Raw genomic sequence first — 24,221 nt, forward strand, 5'->3', positions numbered from 1 at the left:
AGACACAATGGCTTTTCAATTTATTCATGAAAAAAATAAATGTAACTGGCTTAAAATGAATTAGCTGCTCAGTTCACTAATTGACATCATCATTAAATACCACACAAGGAAACACAAGACATCTCCTCAAGATACTACGCTTTGCAGGAAGTTTAATCACAAGACGTTCGATATGATCACATCACACTGAACTTATTGAATAGGTTGTCAGAGCTTTATTAAAACCCAACTTGGTAAAAAATCCTACATTATACTTGATGAGTAGCAATTTATTTTCTCGGAGCTGATCGCCATGGGAACGGCGCCCAAGCGCTCTCCTCCATCTGAGACGCTTAATAATTGTCATCTTCAAAAGACGCAGCGCGAGGAAGATGATGATAATTCGGGGCTGGTTTAGAGAATACGACGCAGTCCGATAGATAATGATTAGATAATTGTGTAGTTCTATGGAATATCTTTCATCTAATCAAAAAAGGAGCATTAGCTTGAAATGTTTTAATCACGTCCTTCACCTTCAAGTGAAAGCACTGATGAGAACTAATCAGCAGGATGAAATGAGGACGGCACTGTCACCGCTAATCACAAAAGAACGCCTTATAAAATTGCCAACACAAACCCATATTATAGGAGGAAAAAGGAAATAATGACATTAGTTAGCTCCTTTAATTCCACTCTTTGGACTCCACACTGAGCCATAAGGTCATCCTTGATGTATAATTGCCTCTGTCTAAATTGGACTCGTCTGCTGACACACTCAGCACCTCTCCAGAGCCGGCAGCACGAGTGGAAGGAGGAAGACGACGTACAGGGACCAAGCAAAGAGAGATTTTTAATTCAGCTTCGTCTTCTCAAAGCTTATGATCAATTAGAATAAATGGCCAACACCAATAAATTTGATTTCTTGTATTATTCTGTCATCTCAGACTGATTCAACATTGTATGAAGAACATATACAATGATTTCTGTGTCTTCATTTAATTTTCTCTTGTTACAATGTCAATCATTGTCACTGATGGTGCCAGAGTCCTGAAAGCTGCTCTGGCACCGTTATCACTTTGGAACCATTTTTAGAACACTGTGGGGCAGTAAACACAGTTTCCATGGAAACATCACTGAGACACACATTGATAAGCGGATTGGAGCAGCTGTATTTCTCTGATGACGAATGAAACCCCACAAACTGCGAGGACTTCAGCTGGCGAACACAATTAAACGCTGCCAATATGTGCGAGAGGAGCGATCCACAAAGGCAGAGGAATCTGTTTGATTTCTCATTATGAGGCAGATAACAAACGACTCTTATCTGGTTTCGCCAAAAGCGCCCTCTGGCTCTGCCTCCCCGGTTCGTCTGCCAGCCGGTGTCTGAGAGCAGCCGCAAATGGGAAACAATTTCCAAATAGATTTTACTTCACAAATGGATATATTGATCTGGTGCAGCTGCTCTCATCAAGCTGGAGAGAAACAATCAGGCACACTTTCATTTGGCACGAGTCAATATTCTTAAGTAGATGAAGAAGAAGATGTAGAAAGGTCAGATATGTTTTGTAAATCCAGAAATCATATTAGTGATATATTTGAAATTGCATTAAAATAAATATGCAAAATCAATTTGTTATCATTTGAGACTTTATTAGAGTCTGAACAGAATGAATAAAAACTAGAAGGTTGCTGTTTAGTAAGATTTTTGAGTGTTTGACTGTTACTGTGCAGACGTCTTGCATCTACTAGTTAAACTTATTGAATAAACTAGCATGTTTGAATTAATCAGACAGTAACTATGAATGTAATTCGATTTTTGCGCTGTTGCATTTAAACCTCAGACGCACAGACAGAACAGCTTCATCCCGGTTTACTGGAGGGGAGATGCTCATCCTCGGCGGCCCCACGTCTCCCCTCTGTGGCTCTCACCGTCCTAAAAGAGCTGCGCACTCAGTAGGAGACTGTGACCTAAAAAAAGCCACTTTCCCCCAACGTCAACTCCGCTGACGCAGAAAAGCGGAGCGATGGGAACAATTCTAAAATCCTGAAGAGCTACAGTGTCCACACCCTGGTGAAGTTTCTCACAGCTTCCCCTTAAACCCACCGCCGTGGCTCGGCGATGGACTCGTTCCCCTCCGCTGCGCTGATTGCTCTGTTTTCTAATGATAAACGGCCTCCAGAGGAAATAGTGACTGTTCCGCAGCTTCGAATAGAATAAAGCTGTTGTCTTTGTACGTATGAAATACATCAATGCTTAATAATGCACAGGTGTAAAGACCCTGAGAAGAGATTTCATGCTACAGGAGTGAGAGGCCAGAGGGGAAGTGTGAGAAATATAATTAGAAAACGACATCTTTCTCAAAAGACTTAGTTAAATAACTGACAGAGGGAATAGATGCCTTCTACGTAATAATCTACTTTTACATCCTCAATAAAATCCTTGACACAGGGGAGATTAGATACATAAACAGCAAAATTAAAGAGGCTGTAGCAGATGACGTGAAACATGTATTGAATCTCTAGGTCGCGCTTCTTATAGTAGCCTTCACCTCATGCGCTCAGAAGCGCAGCACTGAGAGAGAGTGCAGATAGAATCCATTTGGCAAATAAGTAGAACAATGCAGGTCTGCAGCGTATTACTGCCTCAATTGTTCTGCTAATGGCTTCTCTGAGAATCATGTAATGTTTGCCGGAGTACGTAGAGAAACATCATCATTTGGAGGTTCCCAAACCTTTAAATGAATATGAGAATGAGATGCATTCACCTCCAATTACTAATTGTAACGTGGTCGGGAACAATGCAGGAGGGAAATTATTTTCAAGGCTGGTGCCGAGTAATCAGCCTGCAAACGGGCCCTATGATGCATTACTTCAATATAAAACGTGAATGATGCTACTATTCAATTTGACATAATAGCCTCTGGGAATGGAAAGAGTTTCAAAGATAACGAATGCGCCCGGAACACGTGTCGAAGGTCAACCATGAACAAATGTATTCAATGTATTGATTTGGTGACTATTTATGTACATGCGTGTCCAGGAGAAGCAGGTTGCCATTTTTCATTTGCTTGTTTATCTGAATGGACGAACTATAGTGAGTAAAATACATATAAAATATAAAAAATGAGTGTATGATAGTGTCCAATATGTTTTTATGGTAAATATATGTGTTAACAAACGTGTAAAATGCTCCTCTGTTATTATTTTTTTTAAGTAAAGATGTAAAGCTCACACACAAGACGACAGGCTTTCATCCCACACTCAGGAGAGTCAACAGGGGAGCAGCTGCTTGGAGGTGATACCGCTTAAAGAACACGAGTCGCCCGTCATCCAACGAGTTGATAATTTCCCCCAGGTAAACCCAAGTGCACCTTCTTAATCTGCCGAGTGGCATAACAAGAGTCCGGTGGAAAAAAAACTCCGCTTTCAACTCCTGCGACAGCAAGAAAAATCACCTTAATGTCGTTTGTGGAATGAAAGTGTCAACTAATCTGCTGAAAAATGGGCGTCACCGGCTGCGAGGGTTCACATCCACACGCTCATCCTCCCCAAAGTGCCGCTAACGAGCAAAGTGGGCTGTGTGGGTTCAAAATTAATAACTGTGCCGCATCACGATGGAAACAAATAACAGAGTCAGATCGTGTGTTGGAAAGAAACCTCGGCGGCCAAAGCAAAACACGAAGGCACAGAAATGTTCAGATACTGCAAAATTATGTAAATGACAAAAATATTTGGTGGTGATTCAATAAGTTCCATTCGAATGGATGCGCTATGTGGCAGTTCAGTGAGGATCCACTGGGTGGCAGCAGAGCACAGACTACGGCTCAAACCGTTGCCTTTGGATCAATAAGGCAGAGAAACCTCAGCAACCTGTAAATGACAGCAGGCAAAGGCAGGTGGACCTGGTCTGAACGGCAGCATGAGACGAGTGAGCGGCCGCAGCAGCACACGCGCGTCGCATGTCTGAGCGCTGGCGGCGCGGGGGAACAGCGCCGCTGTGACCCAATTATCTCTGGAGGTTGAGTCACAAGGGCGTGTGCGGTTGCTTGTTGCCCCCCCCCCCCGTTGCCTGAGTCGAGCCCGTGTGGTGAGGACGCCCAACGCTTCTTACTCTAACTAACACCAGACATCACAGGCGCCATGAAGAGCTCACGGATGGGACCCCCCCCCCCTTCAGCTGTGTGGGGAGCTGTGCCCGGGGCCTTGGGGCCAATAAATCAATAAATTAAACGGGCTCAGTTCCTCTAATCAGCCCCTTTAACCCTCGGTAGTGGGTCAGCTGTGTTTTGACTTGAGCCCCGGTGCTGCTTTATGTTTGCAGAACCTCCGACAGCGATGGAAACACGTGCATGTGAAACTCCTGGACGCGACATTTGTTTTGTTAGGCTCCTCAAAGAAGCTACTGTGGTTTATTGAAGACTGAAAAACACCCAGTCAAACTGGGAGCGAACGCTTCCAGCACTGGGAGAGTCCGCAGGCGTGTGTGGGTTTCATAGAAGCAGGACCGGCTGAAGTCTGTCGATAGCCTTTCGTGGAAAGTGGTAAACAACACGTTCCCTGAGACGCCAGCGAGACATGATTTTCCACTTGGTCTCAAATACTAAAGCAGACACTGTTTTCACAGCGAACCTCGTGTTGCTCACAGCTCCTCAAGGTCAAAGTCTCTGGAACAGTCGTTCTGTCTGATTTCAAAGGGATTCAGTCTACAAATGAATTTAATATGCTGTGCTCAGCTGCGTTGAATCTTCACACTGTGTATGAAAACACTGAGGCTGAATAAGACTTTAGAAGCAATAGACTGTGTTTGCTGAATCTAGATGTACTTTCTACATAAGAACACGTTTCATTGTTTGTTTTTGCCAAACTACAGATTTTCTGGAAAGCAGTGGAATGTGTTCACGTGTAGTTGGCGCCTGCAGACCTGACTGGACCGGCACTGACCTCCGTGCTCACTGTGAGTGTGTGAAGTCATCACTGAGCTTATCTGGAGCACACAATCAACCCTGAACTGCTTATCGTCACCCACTGTTTGTGGCTCTGTTGGAATCATGCGTTTCTTTATTATCACAGACTCAAGCAGACACTTTTTGCCACTTAGCTTTTCGTTGAAGATGTCAATAACCCTTCCTTCCAAGCAGCCGCTCACGTGTGGATCCACCGGTGCACTAAAGGGCCGCGTCCTCCGTCATACGCGTGGTGTGATCACAGGCGGATGCGTTTTGCGTGCCTGCTGTCTGCCAGCTGCTGCGCCCGCTGCACCAGGCGGCACGGTGCTGGAATGTTCCCATGCAGGTCCTCCATTCACACGCACGGCCATGAGACCACGCACATCACAGGCGGAGACACGCGGCCGTGACTCAGAGGCCGCCGGACACCGAACCTGATGGTGAATCCACCCGCCAGTTGTCATGTGTGCAGGACGTCAGTGTAGCTGCAGATTGTTCAGACCGCATGTGTGAATTAATATGGAGAGTGCACAGAACAATAAAACGAAAGGAAAACAACAAAAAATCCCAATAATACATCTGAAGGTGAGGAGTTAAATATTTGCCATTAGGAGGCTTTTGTTTTGGCGGTCTTGGACAGACGTCCTGTTTGCCCTTGAAACGACCTATTGAGAACTGTCCACTTGGCCGCTGTTAAATAGACGGAGCTGGATTAGAGGGTGCTGAGACCTCCTTGGTTACCGGATACCAGCCCACTGCACTGAACACTTAGCTGGGTCCAAAGGTGCATTTGAATGAATTCATAGGCCCTCAGGGGACCACGTAAGATGAGCGGAGGACTTACATGGAGACGGGTAGAACAACAAGTTGGTTCGGACTTAGGATGACGCCTCATCTGTCTGTTGTCAGGCTAAAACAATAATATGTATCATCAACGCGTCTTCCTGCTGAACAATAATACAGAGGATGAAGCGTTGAGGGTTCGGACTATTATGCAAGACAGTGATTTAACATGTGTGTTGACAAACCGCTGGAATGTTCCCATGCAGTCAGTGTTTGTGCTTCTGCTTTACATTCATAGTATTCGTCGCTCTAACGCTCAATACACTAACGTGAATTAAATGTTTTTTTTTTTTTTATTTCATGACTGTAATTTGATTAATTTGTTTGATCATTTGTGAAGCAATCAAAAAAGTAGTGAGATGTGAACGGATGAGATAAACGTCTCAGTCGTGACGCATTGATTCGGTTTGTAAAGTGGATTCTGACCTGTTTGACACAGTTGACCCGATAACGCTCACCACCAGCATTGTCCTGCCGCAGATAATTAGCGGCATCTAGTGTATTTCTGCGGGGACTTTGCGCTTTTGGACCAAGAGTCTCGTGGGTGGCGTCCGGTGAAACTCGGAGGAGGACCTGGAGAGGTGCTGAGGACGCGAGGGGCCGAGCTCCGTCCTCCCGTCCGTAATCCCCTCAGCGGTGACGTCACCAGGGTGTCTCCAAAGCGGCGCGGCGTCGAGCTCCGGAGCGGCCAGTGCGCATCCCGGGACGCATCACCGCTGTGGCTGCGGCTCAACTTTCGGCTCGTCGACAAACTTCGGACGCGTTGGGAAACTCTCGAAAATGGGTGAGTGGTTGCGCCGGCGGACGCGAGGCGGTGAATCCCACCGACAGACGCGAGCGCTGCTTCTTTTTCTTTTTTTTCTTTTTTCTTTTTTAGCGAAACGACAGCGCACTTCGTACTTTTGTTTTCGCCGCGCCAGCTGTCGGGATGCGCCGATTGTTCGCACGCCGCCGAGCGTGAAGTCTGCAGGAGCAACTAGGCCGTTTACCTGACCCGGTTTCAGAGGCTGCATTAGAGGCGCAGGAGCAACTCGAGGAAAGCGATTAGAGAGATTAAGTCCGTCAGGAGCCGAACACGGTCGCCTGCGCGGCGGCGTCAGACCCAGATCCGCCCCACGCGTCTCCTCCGCTCCCAACAGAGCCTCGGTGTCACCTGCTGCTTTAACCCACTCAACAGAAGCCGTGTTCACCTTCACCGTGACTGATGGTCTTTATCATAGAGGCCAAAGGTTATTGGGGCATCTTTCCCTTTGTCTGGCTGGTAAACAGTGACTAACGGTGACTGTGCTGTGTGTCTGAGCTGAGTGTGTCTCCTTCAAGCTGGCGATAAAGTTGCGGAGCAGATGAAGTAGATGGAAGCTTTCGCTCCCAACACGTCACCTTTTAAAACCAGTTCTGTCCCTTTCGGGGCGTTGTGTGTGTGTGTGTGTGTGTGTGTGTGTGTGTGTGTGTGTGTGTGTGTGTGTGTGTGTGTGTGTGTGTGTGTGTGTGTGTGTGTGTGTGTGTGTGTGTTTGTGTGCGCCACCGTTCGCAGCTGAGGAACGCCGTGCGAGAACGTGTATCGATGCTCATTAATTCGCTCTGAAGCGCTCACAGTGGCGCCTTTGTGCTCCTAATTTGGCGCCGCTCCTTTTGTGCGACATCAGTGGCTCTTAATGCAGAGAGAGAAGTCCAGTGAATCGGGATTCTCGGAGCAGATGCCCTGTGAACCAGTTCCCCACAGACCCCCTTTCTCCGCCCCACAGAGGATGCTTCTCCGCTGGGCAGTCGCCCTTTGTGCGTTGTCCACCGGCCAAAGCTCAATGGCCGCTTCAGGAGAAATATAGCGGCCTGTTGTTGTGTGCATGCGGAGGCCGGGCCGGAGACTTGGCTGCGAAACTCCAGTCATGTCTTGGAAGCCGCTGCGGTTTGAACTTGTTTTGTTTCTTTTTCTTCATGTGAAATTCCTTTGAAAACGCAACCGGGTCGTCTGGGCGCTCGGAGCTCGAACGCCGGCCGGACGCGTCGAGGCTGATCGCGTGTGAAGAAGCCTCGCGCATGATGTGATTTTAGGCGACCTTTACCTTGAGGAGCAGCCATGCCACCCCCCCCCCCCCACCACCACCCCCTCTGTCCCCACGGTGAATGGTTTAACAGCGTTGGCCTGTGTCGGAGATGTGGGAGGATAACTTGGCCTCCGTCAGCTGAATTCAATACACAAGACAGAGTCTCTCATTTTCCATAAATATCTTGGGTTATTGGTGTTAGTGCTGCCACGCTGCATCGTTCGCCTGCCACGAGCTTTGGGGGAACTCATCGCAAGGGTTTGTTTTATCACTGAGGGGAACATTGGGCCTTTTTAACAGCGCACAGATGTGTCAAACTCAGACACAGTTAGTTTTTGGCACGCATATTCAGAAAAGCACATCTGTCTTGTTCAGCGTGGAAAATTATTCATGCCTGTTTTATTCCGCGGCAGGATCTCCGTCTGGCGTTGTTGAATACGGCCCGTCACTGTCCGTTCTCCTCGGAGCCTCGTTCTGGTTGCGTGAAAAGGAAAAGGTTGAGAAGCGCGTGAAGCTCTGCTCTGTGTTTCGCATTATGTGGGGGTCCCTTGTGGAAAAGGTCATCATCAAAGCTGGACGCCGACCAGATGCATGTGTTACATCACCGTTTTCGGGGGAATTTGACAGAAAGGGAGTTAAACCACGGCCGACGGTGTCAGAGCTGCCTTTAATCAAAGGCTTCGCTGTAAAGACGGTGTCATCGGGTCCGTGACGCCTTGACCCTCTTCACCGATCGGACGCCTTCCTGTTCCGTGCTCTGCATTCCTGCTGCGCCCGAGCTCGGAAGCCTGGGAAGCGTCTGGTTTGTTAACGCGACTGAAGTTTTCCAGTTTTTGCAACCAGCACCTGATGACAGAGCCACAGCAGAGCCTCGGACCACTTCCTTCTGCTTTTAACCCCTAAGTGGGCGAGAGGCAGCGGCGCTGCTGTGTCACATCCGAGACGTCTCCCTCACATTTCCTGAGTATGTGCTGATCCCACAGTCAGACCTCAGCATCAATAACCCTTAATCTGCGAAGCGGCCGCCGTTAGCTATGCTGAGTATCATCATCATCATAATGAGGGCGCTGCTGTCATAGTTACATGGGTTTTGGGCCTCCGTCCATTTGGCGTCAGATTTGACCGACATCTCTGGTAATTGCTCGGTGGATGAGGCCCATACAGTACGTTTTCCAACTGTCCACTTCCAAGAAAAGACTCTTTTAGTTCAGTTAAGACTTCATTCATCCCGTTTCCCTCCCTGCTCCACTTTGTTTCCTCCCAAACCTCCATCCTCTCTCTCTGGATTTCCATTGCTTCCTAATCTCACAGCTTTCCTTTGTCTCCCTGATATTTTTTTGTTTCCCTCCATCGCTGCAGGTCTGGCAGCGCAGCTCATTTTAATTTGTTGCGCTTAATAACTCCTCCGGCCACAAAGAGGGCCATTGAGCATTGTGACGTGGAGCGACGGCGGTGGAAGCTCCTGAGTGGGGACGCTTGTTCAAGCATGTGCCTCGGCCGTCACTTCCACTAAAAGCCCATTCACGGCCGAACAGGAGCGACGCGAGTGGGCGAGTCGCCGCGAATGCGTGATCGCATCCGCAAGTTCACCCTCGCTGAAGCGAAGCCCCATCCAGTGGAAACAGGATGACATTTAAATATCTATAAATACTGATATGCAAAAAGACCACTTGCTTAAATATGCACAGGCAGCTGCTGGGGTTGTCAGAAACACGCCGGAGACACAATCTGTGCTTTGTTTCCATTTGCACGACTTCGAGCAGTTTTCAAGGTGAACCTGACAAAGCGTGGAACATGCAGTCAGGCCCGGTCCGATGTCGGTGGCGCCGCATGCGCCGCAGAGGGGATGTTTGTCAGCGGAGCGGCCGCCCGTGTCCGTGTTTTGTTCGCGGGCCGACGATTGTTCCAGAAGGTCTGTGGGAAATAATGGGTTAGCGACGAGCGTCCAGCCGCTCATTCAACAGGCGCTCGGCCCGCGCTCCGCTGCAGTGGACGGCACCCTGCGGAGCGGTCTGGCTGACTGGGTTTCTGTAGCACCACAACTCTGTGTGTACATGACCAGGGGACACATGAACCAGTCAATGATGCTTCCCACTGGCCTATTTTCTGGTAATGCATGTAGCGTTGGATTGATTTCCGTACTCAGCGTGGAGCCTCGGCTGAGAAATTCACGCCTGTGTTCTGTGACGGCCTGGATCAGAGCCACTGGGGATTAGAGCGACGGGTCGACCCCCAGGGGCCCAGAGGGCGCCCAGCAGCCGGGCTCAGGCCGGGCGGCCATCTGCCTCCACGGTTGGAGTGAGGGGAAAGTTGGCTGGGCCAGTAAGATGATCTGATGAGGCTCAACTCGAACTGGACTTTCACTTTTCTCTAAAGACGGGAATGGGAGGATGGGCTTTTCACCCGGCCAGCGAAGTGACAATAAAAAAAAAAAGCACTTTAAACATATGCCTCCAGTGTTGATGGACGATGTGTGATGCGAGAGTCGTCAGGTGAAATGAGGAGAAACAATGGGGGCGCCCCCCCCCCCTCCCATCGTCTGCGAGGAGTCGGGGCAGAATGCATTAGTCTGCTCCTCAGGCGTGGGAGCCTGTAGCACGGAGCCCTGGCTCTGTGCCCGCTGAGCGTATTCAGGCCTCCACAGATAGGTCTTTGTCCCCGGCGCTTTTACGCAGCTGCTAAACAACCGTAAGACAAAAGCATGTGGGGTCCCCCAACACCGCCGCGAGAAGCCCTCACCATACGACGAGCCTGCCAGACAGCCTGAGAGTCCGGGCACAGGGTTTAAACGCTCACATGCGTCTGCCTCTTCCTTCACGTCCCTGCTCTGGCTCATTTGTAAAACTCTCGTTAGATTTAGATGATCAAACGTGTTTTTGTTCCAGAATCACATCTTGTGACAAACTTTTTTTTTTTTCTCACTTTCTGGTTACTTATTTGGATGGGAGGGGGGGGTGGGGGGGGCACATGACTCCTCGTTAGCCTCGTTGTCAGGTCGTGTCGCTCCATGTGACAATGAATCCAGAGTTAAAGGCCACTGGACGCACATGCTCTCTCCCTCCAGAAAATCCTTTTCCTGTCCAAGGGGAAAAAAAGAGTTTTCATTGTCTGACCTCCAGAGAGAGGTTTGATCGGCAGGAAGAGTCGCTTCTGCCAAGCAGATGAAATCTGCTCGAGCTAAGCTTTTCTAAAGCGACAGCTGCAGGAAACCCAATAGCTGAGGGAAGCTGTTTGCTTTACAGTCAGTCTGAGGGTTGAGGAAGATGTGCTCTAATTGGACTAAGCTGCTGGATTTGAAGGAGTAAATGTATTCAACTCTGTCTAATGTGTGATGCTCGTTCTATTTACACACATTTTTCAATCTTTGTGCCATTTGCTGAGAGTTTAGTTCAGAAGAAAGGAGAGAAATGGCAGCTAACATCAGCTCCAGGCCAAAGGAAATCCCACATGTTTCCGTCTGAAAAACAGCCCGATGCTGTGACCGCACTCGCCAGAGGAGAGATCAGTTCGCACAATGGATAGCACAGCTACACCACAGAGAGGTCTCATAAGTCATCTTAGCTTCTGACCTCTGCAGTATGGGAAAACAGCCCTGTAACAATCACGCCGCAGCTGAGAATATATCATAAAAGCTGAGGTGAAACATCTGGAACTTACAGACCAACCTCTGCGTAGCTGAACACAAACGGCTCTGCAGCCTCTGCCTCCCAAAATGTAGAAAAGCTGATTTAACTACAGTACTCACTGGTAACGGCAATATTTAGTTCTTCCATGTTTATGCAGGATCTAAACATTCAACAAGAGCTCTTGAAGTTCTTTGTGTCAGATCTTGAGCAACCTCTCTCTGCAGCATACAGTATGTCGTGTTTTTCCATCTATGGTCACATCCAGTCAATTTGAGCGATGGACTCAGGTTAAAACTGTGACTGTGTTCTAATGTAGTGTCTTAAATATAAGTGGGTTCACAGATAAGGAGAGTATATAGAGTCTGTTGTCAAGGCTCTGCAGTGGTTAAATCTACAAAGTAATAGAGCGATCAGGTCAGACAGAGAGGATTATATACTAATCACTGGAAACATGATGCATTTACTCCTTGTTGGCAGGCACTTAGCCCCCTCCTGATCTGCTTCTGTTATGGCTCGGAGGGCAAAAACAGCTGTTGGGGGGGTTAAAGAGTCAGGTTGGGGTTATGGCTGAGTCCCGGCCTTTCCAAGATCCGACCCCAGGATCCGTGGCTCGGAGACATGGGAGGTGAGCCTTGAGGAACAATAGCATTAAAGTGATCTGCATGTGGACTCGGCTGCTCCGTTGTCATAGCGCTGCCGTTGGATCCTGACGTGGAGGGGTCTTGCTGGTCTGTGGAGGAGTCCCCCTAATGAATGAAGGGGGTGGTGGAGAGTTCTGCTCCATCTAATGAGTGTTTGAGATGGGGGGGGGTAATGGGTCAGAGGTGAGAGGCTGGCGGCGTGAGATGGGGGGGGGGGGACAATAGAGCTGGCGGGAGCAAAGCGGAGAAAGAGATCCCAGCTGGGGGAGGAGAGGGGGGCGTCATGGGAAAAAACCCCGAGATTAGCTGGAGAGTCTTGTCTCCATTGGGGGGGGGTCCTGCTTTATTTTTAGTCATCAGGGTAGATGTGAGGTGGACGTATGCAAAGTGAGACATGTCTTGGTTTCACATTTCACTTCTGCTTTCAAACCTAATATGCAGAAGTATCTGTATAAATACACTTATCTGCTTCAGTTTGACGTTGTTCGCAGATTAGCTGCATCTTCTAAGGAGGAACTGTAACGACCCGCTTGCATCAACGGTGGATCACACAATGAAGGTGTTTTTCAGATAATTAATTTGTAACAAGCAGATGAGGGGTCTGGGATTTAATTCTCACCACAATATGCTCATTGTACTGAAATGATAGGGGGCTGATCTCTCAAACGTTTCAGAGGAGCTGCGATTCGTCTTTGTTCTTGGCACGCGTTATCTAGACGGTCTCTAGATCTAGAAGATACGAGGCCATTATCCAGTATTATTCTGACTGGATAATGGAGAGTTGTTTACTTCCAGTAGTTCTTGGCTGCCTGTTGGCTTTCTGATGTCAGCCTGGACCACAAAGGCAGCGGAGCAGAGGCATCGCTGAAATATTAAGGGCACAAAGGCCGAAAACAAACAAGCACACAGAGACTTTTGTCTTTTGTCAAAAGTTAAAGCAAAACCTCCATCAGCGCCTCCTCTTTGTTTAATTCTTCAACTCTTTTCCAGGCTTATGTGTCTATTTCCTGCACAAATTTGCTTCCAGAATAAAAGTTTGAAGCGTTTCGTATTCAAGGTTTGACCAGCGCTGATGCTGCTGTTGGTTTTCTCTGGCCCGGCCGGGCTGTGGCGGCAGTTTCCTCCTATGAGCTTGGAAGGCTCCATAATACGAAGCATCTGGGCCTCTCGCTGTTCCTACGAGGCGCTCGGGTCCAAAACCGCAGCGGCTGCGGAGGTGCCAGCGAGGCAGCGCTGTGAGGACGCCGTAAAGGGGGGAAACGCGGCCGCCCGGCATCCCTGAGTGACTGCTGCCCCACTGCCAGACCTAACGCGATGGAACACAAACATGCAATTAGGGAAGTGCTGTGTCAGATGCCCAGGGCATTGTTTGGTCCAACGCACGGAAATTATACAGGAGACAGAATAGAAATCCATCTGGAAATACAATGGAGATAAAAGCCAAGACAAAAGACTTGATGAAATGGTCCAAGTTTTATAGCATCGCTACAGTTTCACTTTTGTGCTGGATGAAGTTCTGTGTTTGTGTTTGGAGGTTGTGGGATCCTTTTAGAACAGTGTGCTAATCTGGGAGAGCTGTGCCTGGAGAACGTCTGGTCATAAAGACGAGGTTCTAACGACCACGGACTCAATGCTTGGGTTGACCTGGCTGCTGAGGGGGAGAACGGGGGGAGAACAGCCCTCCACCCACAACAAGAACATAGTCAACATCAAAAAAAGTTACCTTAAGTTTCATATCATTTTAAAGGATATTTTCTTTCTTGGTGAAGTACATTTATTTGTGTTTGTGGCTTTTTTTTTACGCATCTAAAAATAAAATGTTGTCTTGTTTGCGTTGCTGTGGTTCTTGTTGGACCAACATAAAACAAGTGCCTGGACGTGTGTGTGGCTCCGTGGGGCTGCGCTTCTGTAAACCAGTCAATGACATCGATTCAGTGCACGCCACACGCACGGCTGACCGACAAACACCCCGCGTGTGCATCTGGGGCAGTAATGTCATCAGGAACGGCATCGACCGCGCGCTTTACACGAACCGCCACCTCCGTCGCGGTGACGCGGACGCTCCCGCGGACGCCCACTCCCACCGGCCTCGTCCGTCCTCGGCTCCTCTCTCAGGCCGGTCCCGGTCCGGCCCCGGGGCCTGGGCTCCGGGTGCAGGTCCTCACGGGTGAGCGATCACCAAGGAGCTTCAGCGCCTCCAGTCTCACGGGCGTGAAAGGTTGACCTCCTCCTCCTCCTCCATTTGTGAGCTTCATCGTCATGCAGAGCGCGTCGTCGAGGAGGGGAGTGGCAGCGTCTCAACACTTGGAGCCGAGTGAGCAGCACCCAGGCCCGTTCCCACAGTCACAGCCGGGCCACTTTCTATTCTGTTCTCTCATTAAGTTGCAGAGAAAGCTCTACTGCTTTTCTACTGTTCCATTAGCGCCTTCGTGAGTTTAAATGATAGATGTGCTTCCTAAATCACACGCATTCTTCGCTGGATGTTGAACTTGGGAAGGTTCTGCCGGGTCGCGCTTGCGTTAGCATGTGGACGGACGAGCGGCAGCTCTGTGACTTCTGCTGTGTTTACTTCCTTTTAAAAACAAAAAGAGCTCTGTAATTGTTACATGGTGCTTTCGTTTGATGGCGCAGCCAAGCGCTGCATAACTTTATTCACTGGGAACATTGGTCGTTAGATCAAATCAGAAGCATGTGTTCGGTTGATGCATCCGCGCTGGAATGAAGCACAGTTTAAATGAGGTCTGTCACGTGTTTTGATCCACTTGCACATTTTTGTTGCACCATTTAGTTCTTGATAGTTTGCCGATGCATCGCTGTGTCGTTTGTGGGTACATGTGGTATATTTAGCTCTGTTTACTTCATCGGACGCATCGATGAGGAAGCTTGTTTACTGTAAAGTCTGAGGTCGGCTCTCCTGGCGTTTTACGGAGCTGACGGTGGAAAAGCTTGATGTTTAGAGCGGCATTTGTTGTTGTGGGATCCCCGCTAAGTTCACTTCCCTGACCCCTGAGGCTCCCCTCCCCTGCTGACCCCCCCTCCCCATCTGAGGTCTGGCATCCGTGAGAAGACCCCACTCCAGCCGGGCCCCCCCCCCACGACTGAAAGGCCTTTCTCTCATTAGTTTGCCCCTGGGGCTCCTCAGCGGCAGTTGCCAAACAAACACAGCCAAGATCTTCTTCCCTTCTTCCCTCCGACTGTTCACTGGTCATCTTTCACCGTCCGTCTTCCTCCATCAGGGCTCTTGCTCAGTATATCATCTTTTTCTTTTTTTCTTATTCACCACTCTCGCGTTTCACCCCTTCGCACGCGGTTTCCTCCTGTTGAGTCAGCCCAGAGGACACGGCGTCCCCTTGTTTAGGAAATGTTGATCTGTCTCTCCTTTCCTGTGTCCTTTTTTTATGAGTTTCAAGCCACCAGATGGAGGAAAGACAGCGGTCAGAGGTTGCTAATGTATGCGGCAGGAGCAGAGGGCACAGGGTGCAAATCAGAAGATGATGGGCTCAGCAAATGTAAAACCGCTCTAAAAAACAATAAGAGCCTTTATGTACCAGCATATGAAGCAGGATCCTACCCATAATGCACTAGTTGCTTTATCCTCACACCAGGCTACAGCGAGTGTGTTTAGGCCATGTCTCAGTGTGTATGAGGAAAGATGAATTGAATCCTGGCACAGACCCTACAGAGATATTACAGTGGATGAGGTGTCTTGAAAAGGAAACGTGGAGCGGTGCCTTCGTGAGGCAGAACCAGGCGAAAAGTGCAAATGTGGAGCAGAGAGAAGGCACAAGAGATGATTAGAGACCCGCAGGAGGGAGAAGCGAGAGTAAGAGGCGCGATAAGAGGAAAGAAGTGGCTGAAAAGAAGCATTTTTGCCGGATGGGAGAAAAACAACCATGGAAACTCCATCAGGAGCAAAGCGAGTCCAGAGGCAGGACAAAGGAGGCACCGGTGAGGGCTCACAAAGAGCCGGCTCGCTGCTTTTCACTGCTGTTTGTCGAGTCCTCGCATAGTAGCTGCTCAGCGTGGCCGTATATACAGTACATCGCTCAGCCTTCATATGCACAGAGGTGCAGAAGTCTTCATTAGCAGATCGTGCATCACGCGCTTTAATCATCAGGCTTCACAGAAAGAGAGATGCTGTTTCGCCCCTGGTCAATGGCAGCAGGGACGGAGGTGAAGGAGGTAACGGGTCTGACAACAAGCAGCTGAGACGGTGCGGACGACAACATGCTTAAATCCATTTTCTAGAGACCAACAAGAATCCTAGATGTTTTTTTTTTCATTGCTTTTCCTTTGTTTTTAATTGTTTAAGTATTTTTCCCTGTGGTGTCAGGTTGATTTATAATACAGTCATCTTCTAAAGACGTCAGATAGTCCCATCTTTTCTGTTTATGGCCACATAAAACTTAAGAGTGCAGTGAGGATTTGTGGCCACAGATTGAGTGATCAGACTCACCAGGTACCTGGTGTTTGAGGCCGGGATCAAATCCTCCCCTCTCGTTTCTCTGTCGTTGCCTTTTATAAATAACTTTTTCTTTCCAGAACCCAGTCCAACAACTCCATGAAGGCGGGATGTTGTCCGCTGCCTGTGTCTCCAGGTGTGCTTGTGTCGGGGGCATAACAATTATTATACTGTATGTTGTGATTTTTATTACTGGAGACATGACAATAATCAGGGTTCTGAGCCAGACTCCGGCCAGAACAATGTAATGGCGCGGTGCCTTGAAACCTTAGGCCGTTAAGATTCCTGAACCTTGAGCCGGGTTGGGAATCTGTTTGCCTGTGAATCCCAGAAACATCATATGCAGTATTGGCCTATAAACACTATTCCTACTCGTACCTGAAACATTAGCCGCGTCATGGTGACATATTTACCTCTCTACTCGTCCCCAAATGCACATAAACGCTTGAAGGCCACCATTTCCTCTCATTGTGATACACTCTATAGATATTCACCCCCCCCCCCATTCACACGTAGACCAGCTGAACTGCAGTAAAACTCCATTAGCTGACGCTTACGTTGATGATGTTAGAAGCAACCGAGCCAGTGTCGAGAAGTCTGCTCCCCCGAGGGCGGCCATTAGAGCCGTTGCGCTGCTTGGAAGTGTTGCTTCTCTCCAAGCGAGAGGCGAAATGAGCCTGTTTCTCATAAATGCTGTTTTGGCAGTTTGTCGCTTTGGACCAACAACCAACAATATGTGTAAACGCGCGCATCTGTTAGCAGTGGGGGCTGCTTTTAATGGAGCTGGAGCCTGTTGTTGAGGACGTGGTGGGATGGAAGGCGCTGCGATGCCTTCAGCCCAAACGGGGCGTCTCGTTGGGCACGCGCATGGTTCTGCTCGGCTCAGAGCCGCTGCGCATGTGTGTTTTAGCGGACGCATTTTCCCCGGCTCCTTATCACATCCAGCTGCTGTGTCTCAACGAAGGCCAAGCGGAGACTTGAGGAATTCTTTCCAGTTTGAAGTGAAGCGAAAGCCCAGCTGCTCCGGGGCTTCAGGCCTGTGGTGGAGACAGGCCGTAGCTGAGGGACGGAGCTGGTGATGAAGCAGCGCCAGGTGTTGGGTCATGGTGGGATCAACCTGCTGCAAAATGACATCAGATCTATGGTGGTGGGGACATCACAAGCCGAGCAACTTCATTAAACCTCTGTAGGCCTCATTGTGTAATGTAATGTGCTCACCATAAACCACAGACAAGCCTTGGTGTTACAACACTGATAATTAGAGCCAGTGTGGAGTGGTGCCCGTCCACCACACTGGATCATCTGGGTTTCTGACAAACAGGATCCTCCTGCAGCGCGACGCGTCGCCCCAGCGAAGCCCATCCGCGTGCGGCGCTGGAGGCTCCCACAGGATGGAGCTCAGCAGCGGGCTGGTCCCGGGCCTCCAGCCCGTGGGCCGGAAGAGCGGGGTCGTGGTCCGCTGCCATTCTGAATGGGCCCCGAGAGTCCAGCGTGATGGACAGGCTGAGGGCTGCACACACTGGCTCTTTGTGTCAGGCCTTTTTGGACTCGCTCTCAGTGTGTCTGAGTTTTTTTGTGTGTGTGTCTCTCACACAATGACACACACACACACTAACACTCTTTCTCCCACAAGCATCTTTTTCTGTCTTCCTCGTGATCCCGACATGGCAGTCGCTGCCCGTGTTTCTCTCGGTCACTGTATCTTCCATTCAGCCCCTCCTCGCGTTCGCGTACTGTGACGAGGGAAGTGGACGGGGGGAGTTTTGAAGTGGTTGGACGTCTGAGCGGCAGGATTGCAGTATTAGTCAGGGAGCATGTGAAAGTCATCAAAGTAAAAAGGCCCAACGTGACTTTCATTTATAGTGATGTGCTTGTTGTTTGGGGACTTCTGCACAACTCTGCATCGCAATATCCTGTGTGCTGTAAAATCCCACACAGGAGAATAATGGACGCTATAAACTAGATTTACTTTGACTCATATTTCAACTTTTACTGTGTTCCGGTAAATCCGGGCTAATTGGCTTCTGGCTGTTGCCCTTTATAGAAACAGAGACATCAGAAAAGGGGTTTTCATGTTTTCATCTCGCTCTTGGCAGAAAGGAAGTACAACAAAATGTCAGATTATGCCTTTAATGCAACAGCTGATTTGACCACTGCTGCCTTGCACTCCGTTACCAACGACACCGAAGCTCTCACAGAGGCCTGATTGTGAGCGGAGTGACGCTGGCGAGGCGGCTCGTGGTTCCACCGCATCCACGGCTCTCTCCTCGTGCCCGTGTTGTTTCAGCCAGCCGTTAACCGGCCTACGAGTCGCGTCCAGCTGTGAAAACACCGAGCAGACGTCCCCACAGCTAACACGAGGCGAGGCTCCTCCGCCGAGAGCTCACACTTCCCAGGTTTGTTTGATTTCAAAACAGCCGCGTCGGATTTCGGACGCGATGCAATTATGTCACGCCCAACGGGCGTCACGTGGCTTCATAATAAACAAACCAGCTGTTGCTATGGTTACATCTACAGTACCTTGAGAAATTGGCTAATAGATCTAAACGTCCACCACTCGCGTCTGGGTTGTAGCTGTGAGAGGATTTATGGCCTGAAACGAGGCCGTCTGCGGATCAGAGCATCCACTACAGGAGCCGCCTTCTTTAAACGGGCTGTATTTACTTTGCAGCTGGGTTCAATATCCTGTGGAGCCCTATGCGCTGACTCACATCACCCCCCCCCAACGTGCCCATCACACAAATGTGGGCTGTGGTGGATGTGAGCAACTCTGCTGCTCACACACTCACTGGGTTGTGGTTAACGCGCTGCCATGGCAACTCCCATTCAACCGACACGGGACAAAAATGTTTTTATCACCCCGTGTTACGCAAACGGCCGGGATGAAGCATCTGACTGCAAACATCTCGAACCCAGCAGCTGTAGATCTGCCTCCGGTCCTTCACACAAACACACAAACGGTCACATAAACACAACGGCGAGTTGATCTGTTGTGTTGTCGTACCTTCTACATGTTCCTACATTCATGAAGCGCTCGTGTTCAAACTCTAACACTGTGGTTGCAGGTAAGTCTCACACCTGAAGCTAACGGTCTGCTCGTCCCATGACTCACACCCACATGTCGCAAACATGCGGAGCTGATTGGCCGCAGGCGGCTGTTTGTTCGACCCGTTCCGTGTGACTCTCGCCCCTTTGGGTCACCGCGAGCGGAGCGTTAGCAAAGCGTGGCCCCGCGGCACTAACGCCCCCTCTCCCCCCCTCCCCCCAGGTTGCTTCGAATGCTGCATCAAATGCCTGGGCGGCGTGCCGTACGCCTCGCTGGTGGCCACCATCCTCTGCTTCTCCGGCGTCGCCCTGTTCTGCGGCTGCGGCCACGTGGCGCTCAGCGGCACCGTGAGCATCCTGGAAACCTACTTCTCCAGGGTCGCCAGTGACCACGCCATGCTGACCGACGTGTAAGTCACCCGCAGCGAGATCCTCCACCCTGATCCGCACGCAAGGACCGCTTTGATCCCATCGTCGCGTTAAAGACGCGTACACAACGCTTTTATTGGGGGCGACTTGATGTGGTCTATTTTTAGCAGGTGTCTCCCAGAAAGCTGTCCTAACATGGAGCGCTCACAGTTTACACTGCATCCATAAAAACCAGCGTGACGGGAGCCAGGACTTTCACATACTCTATGTTTTATGTTGCTGCACGTTTGGTGTGTGCTGTTGAATTGAAGCCGCCTCCAGACGCGGCCTGTTTCCTGCTGGACGACGTTCCAGCGCGTTCTGCGTCAACCCGCTGCAGACTCGCCGCTGGTGTAAGTGCGACCCTGTGTTTTAACAGAATTCAGCTGATGCAGTACGTCATCTACGGCATCGCGTCCTTCTTCTTCCTGTACGGGATCATCCTGCTGGCCGAGGGCTTCTACACCACCAGCGCGGTCAAGGAGCTGCACAGCGAGTTCAAGACCACCATTTGTGGACGCTGCATCAGCGGAATGGTGTGTCATGACAACCACCCTCCAACCGTGGCTAAAAAGGCTTTAACGCAGTCAGTACAAACGTGCTAATTATTGATCCTGTGTGCAGTTCGTCTTCCTGACGTACGTCCTGGGCGTGGCCTGGCTGGGCGTCTTCGGCTTCTCCGCCGTGCCCGTCTTCCTCTTCTACAACATGTGGTCGACCTGCGTCGCCATGAAGTCGCCCACGGCCAACCTCACCGACGTCGACTCCATCTGCGTGGACGTCCGTCAGTACGGTAGGAGAACGCGCCACGCGCCCCGCCCGCTTTCTGGCCCCGCCCGCTTTCTGGCCCCGCCTGCTTTCTGGCCCCGCCCGCTTTCTGGCCCCTTCGCGTTGTAACCGCTGGCGTCTCGCCCCCAGGGATCATCCCGTGGACCGCCACGCCGGGAAAGGCCTGCGGCGCCGCGCTGGGTCAGATCTGCGACAGCAACGAGGTGAGAACGCGCCGGGGAACGCGCGGTCGGCGGGTGTGTCCTGACGCACGTCCTGACCCTCTGCTTGTCCGTTGCAGTTCTACCTGTCGTACCACCTGTACATCGTGGCGTGCGCCGGCGCCGGGGCCACCGTCGTTGCTCTGGTGAGTTCCCCTCCGGCTCTCATTTCAGCCCGTCTCTGCACGGTTTGTATCGGTAGATCGCGCGTCCCGCGAGGACGGACGCACCCGTGTTCCTCGGTTCGGTTTCCATTTGCTTTGATGCGTGTGCTCTAATAAAAGCCTAATGTGGAAGACACAGGATGAAACCATTCAAATGACACGTTTACAGCTTTCTGCTCTGCTGAACACTGACTGGTCACTTCCTAAGGTGTCAGCACTAGAGACGAGCTCACCGGCATGTTGTCTGACCACCTTTTCTGTTCTCTTCCACCAGCTGATCTACATGATGGCTACCACTTATAACTTTGCCGTTTTGAAGTTTAAGAGTCGAGAAGACTGCTGCACTAAGTTTTAAACTGCCAGTGAGACAGTCGCCACTGACAACACATTAACTAAAAAAAAAGAGCAGGACAAAAACAAATAGAAACATCAGCATCTCTCCATTAGTGATCGCACGAGTGTAAATAGCTGATCATATGCTTCTTTAGCATTTGGGATCCAGGGATATTGCTTCTTGTTGGATGATGGGGTGGCGTTTAGTCTGGTTGGATTGTTCTGCTTTATTTGGCACTCACTTATAGAAGTATGTCACTTTAAGACTTTATAGAAATGAACACTGCTTAAAATCCACACCAGTGTTATACTCATAACATTTTTGACCAGCGCTACTGCGCGGGTCTCTTAAACGACAGTATTTAGCCTGCGGTGCTTCACCTTTCACGACAGGACGAGCTTCAGTTGACTGAAATGAAACATAAATGTAGAACAATTGAACGTAATGATCAACTCATATCAAATCTTCAGGGTCCGTGCGTTCTCGGCCTAATTTACCAGCTGAGTAGATTCAAATGCTCGACTCTGACCTTAAAGTTTCACTGCCAACCCCTCGAAACCCTTCAAGTGTTAAACGAGTACAAATATTCACTGTAGTTTTATTCACGAGTGAAATGCTAAACTGAACTAAAAACCTTTCGTCAGCCTTTTATGTGGATGAATATTACAGTGACCACGTGTGTAAAGTAGAGTTCCAGTAAATGCACATCCAGTGCCTAGCACTGCCTAGGAAGGTTTAGGCCAGTATCAGGTGTAGTTCTGCGTGGGGCCCTGAGCCCCTCTCACATCTCTTGTTTTCTATAAAACCAATCTCATATTTTAGAGCAGAGTAATGTATTTTTTTCTGAGAGCTGATGCTGATGTAGCCTCGGCTCAGAACTTGATGTTTCGTTGCCTACATTTTTCCTTTGTTCTTTCTCAAAGTGCCATTAAAGAGCCATTTTTATCTTAACACTGAGCCTGCATGCTGACATCTTCAGAGTCTTTGACCTGTTTATAGCTACTTATACTCCATATTTCATACAGTATATTTAATTTTCCCTTAAGGTTTTGAAAAACTGTAGCTTTTCCTTTCTATATAAAATAAACAATATTTGTTTACAAAAGTATCCGTCACATGGTCTATTTCTTAAATCGGTCCCACTGAAGTACTTAATGCACCGGCAGCAGGGTCAGACTAACACAATGCCGTAGCTCATGCTTTGCACTAACATCTTAGCCTTGCATGCTCATCTTTACACATTTTCACGCACTTAAAGTGTCACATCTGTAGCAGCGGCGCTTCTGCATAGCAGGTTAATTAGCCCAGCATTAGAAACGATATTCGTAACAGCCATCTTATTTTAGGAGTCACCCCCGTGTTTACGCTCCGAGGAGCTTAACCTTGCGTCCGTGTATGTGTGGGTTGTACGTACTGTAGCTCTGACTCCTGTAGCTTGCTTTGCATCTCTGACATGCTCACCGGCCATCCACCTCACCCTTCTCTTCCAGATCCACTTCCTCATGATTCTCTCAGCAAACTGGGCCTACCTTAAGGATGCCAGTCAAATGCATGCCTACCAAGACATCAAAATGAAGGAAGAGCGGGAGCTGCAGGACATCACGTCACGCTCTAAGGAATGCCTCAATTCCTACACATAAAGGACGAGATAGAACCCCCCCCCCCCCCCCCCCCCCCACACACACACACACTCTCAGTCCACTGAAGCTCACACACGCATGCACGCTCAGACACGGTGGCCCGTTGGGACCAAGACGCCGCTGCGCTACTGTACAACAACCCGTCACTGTGCAGCGCTAACCAGGCACCTAACAAACTAATGCATCTGTCTCGCTTCCTGCACTAACTCACCAACAAGCATCTGGAGCCGCCGTGCACGGTTTCACCCGTGCAGACTGTGCGTTTGTGTGTGTTTTTACTCTGATTTCCTCCGGCCCGTTTTATAGCCAGCTCCAGACGTTGCACTATCGTTACCCACTGCGTCATCTTACAGTCTGTCTTCACAGCTGGTGACGCAGCAGTGTTGTTTCTTTCCCAGAAGGAGAATGTATAATTTTACTTTTTGCTTTTTTTTTTTTTTTTTTTTTTTTTACACTTTCTCACCTCACAGAGCAGATTTCTATGCAGCATCTAATAATCCAGTGTGTGTTGGTACTGTATGTCTCACTGCTCACTATTGCATCTCATGGTCTCACTTTGATGTCATAAGGAGACGATCAAACAGCCAACATTCTGCTGTGAAGGAGGGGCTCAGTTAAAACATGAACTTTGCTCATGGCCAATATTAACATTTTCATTGCCTATTGTACAGTATTAACAGCTCAGGTGTGTGTCACAGCCATTGGAACAAACACTTCTCCCTTGTAAAACAATTTGAACCCCTCTTTATAAATACGTCCCAGACAGAGTGCAGGACAGCTGTAAAGTAAACCAATCACACACAGTCACTTTGTATCCTACTATCTTCCCTTTCTGGATGATGTCATAACATCGTGCTTACTAAATGTGGACTGCTGCCAATAATAGGACTGGATGTCCTAACTACCATTAACCTTTGCTCAATGTCTTTTAGATTAGGCACATAAACAGGATCCTGTGTCTGGTCCATCAAACGCTTCATCTCACATACAAAACTACTCAATACAGGCTTGTATAAAAACTGCCCCATGTCCATTGATACTATGTAAAAAAACTTCGATCTTTGTTTTACATCAATTTCCTTCTGTGTAGTTAATATTA

General features: G+C 49.3%; 1 protein-coding gene across 2 annotated transcripts; it reads left to right on the forward strand.

The window, feature by feature from the left end:
* The first annotated feature begins 6,321 nt into the window (after positions 1-6,321).
* Positions 6,322-23,579, forward strand: gpm6bb (glycoprotein M6Bb). 2 transcript variants are annotated; one of them, XM_029135841.3, is made up of 7 exons: positions 6,322-6,552; positions 19,811-19,997; positions 20,375-20,531; positions 20,620-20,788; positions 20,914-20,987; positions 21,065-21,130; positions 22,973-23,579. In XM_029135841.3, the coding sequence occupies exons 1-7, from the start codon at positions 6,549-6,551 to the stop codon at positions 23,120-23,122; spliced, it is 807 nt and encodes a 268-aa protein (XP_028991674.1). In that variant the 5' UTR covers positions 6,322-6,548; the 3' UTR covers positions 23,123-23,579. The 2 variants fall into 2 exon arrangements, with proteins under 2 accessions (XP_028991674.1, XP_028991676.1); XM_029135843.3 differs by lacking the exon at positions 22,973-23,579 and adding an exon at positions 21,423-22,590 and having other exon boundaries at positions 6,340-6,552.
* Positions 23,580-24,221: the final 642 nt, after the last annotated feature.

Source organism: Betta splendens, chromosome 21, assembly GCF_900634795.4.
Source record: "Betta splendens chromosome 21, fBetSpl5.4, whole genome shotgun sequence".
Lineage (NCBI taxonomy): Eukaryota > Metazoa > Chordata > Actinopteri > Anabantiformes > Osphronemidae > Betta > Betta splendens.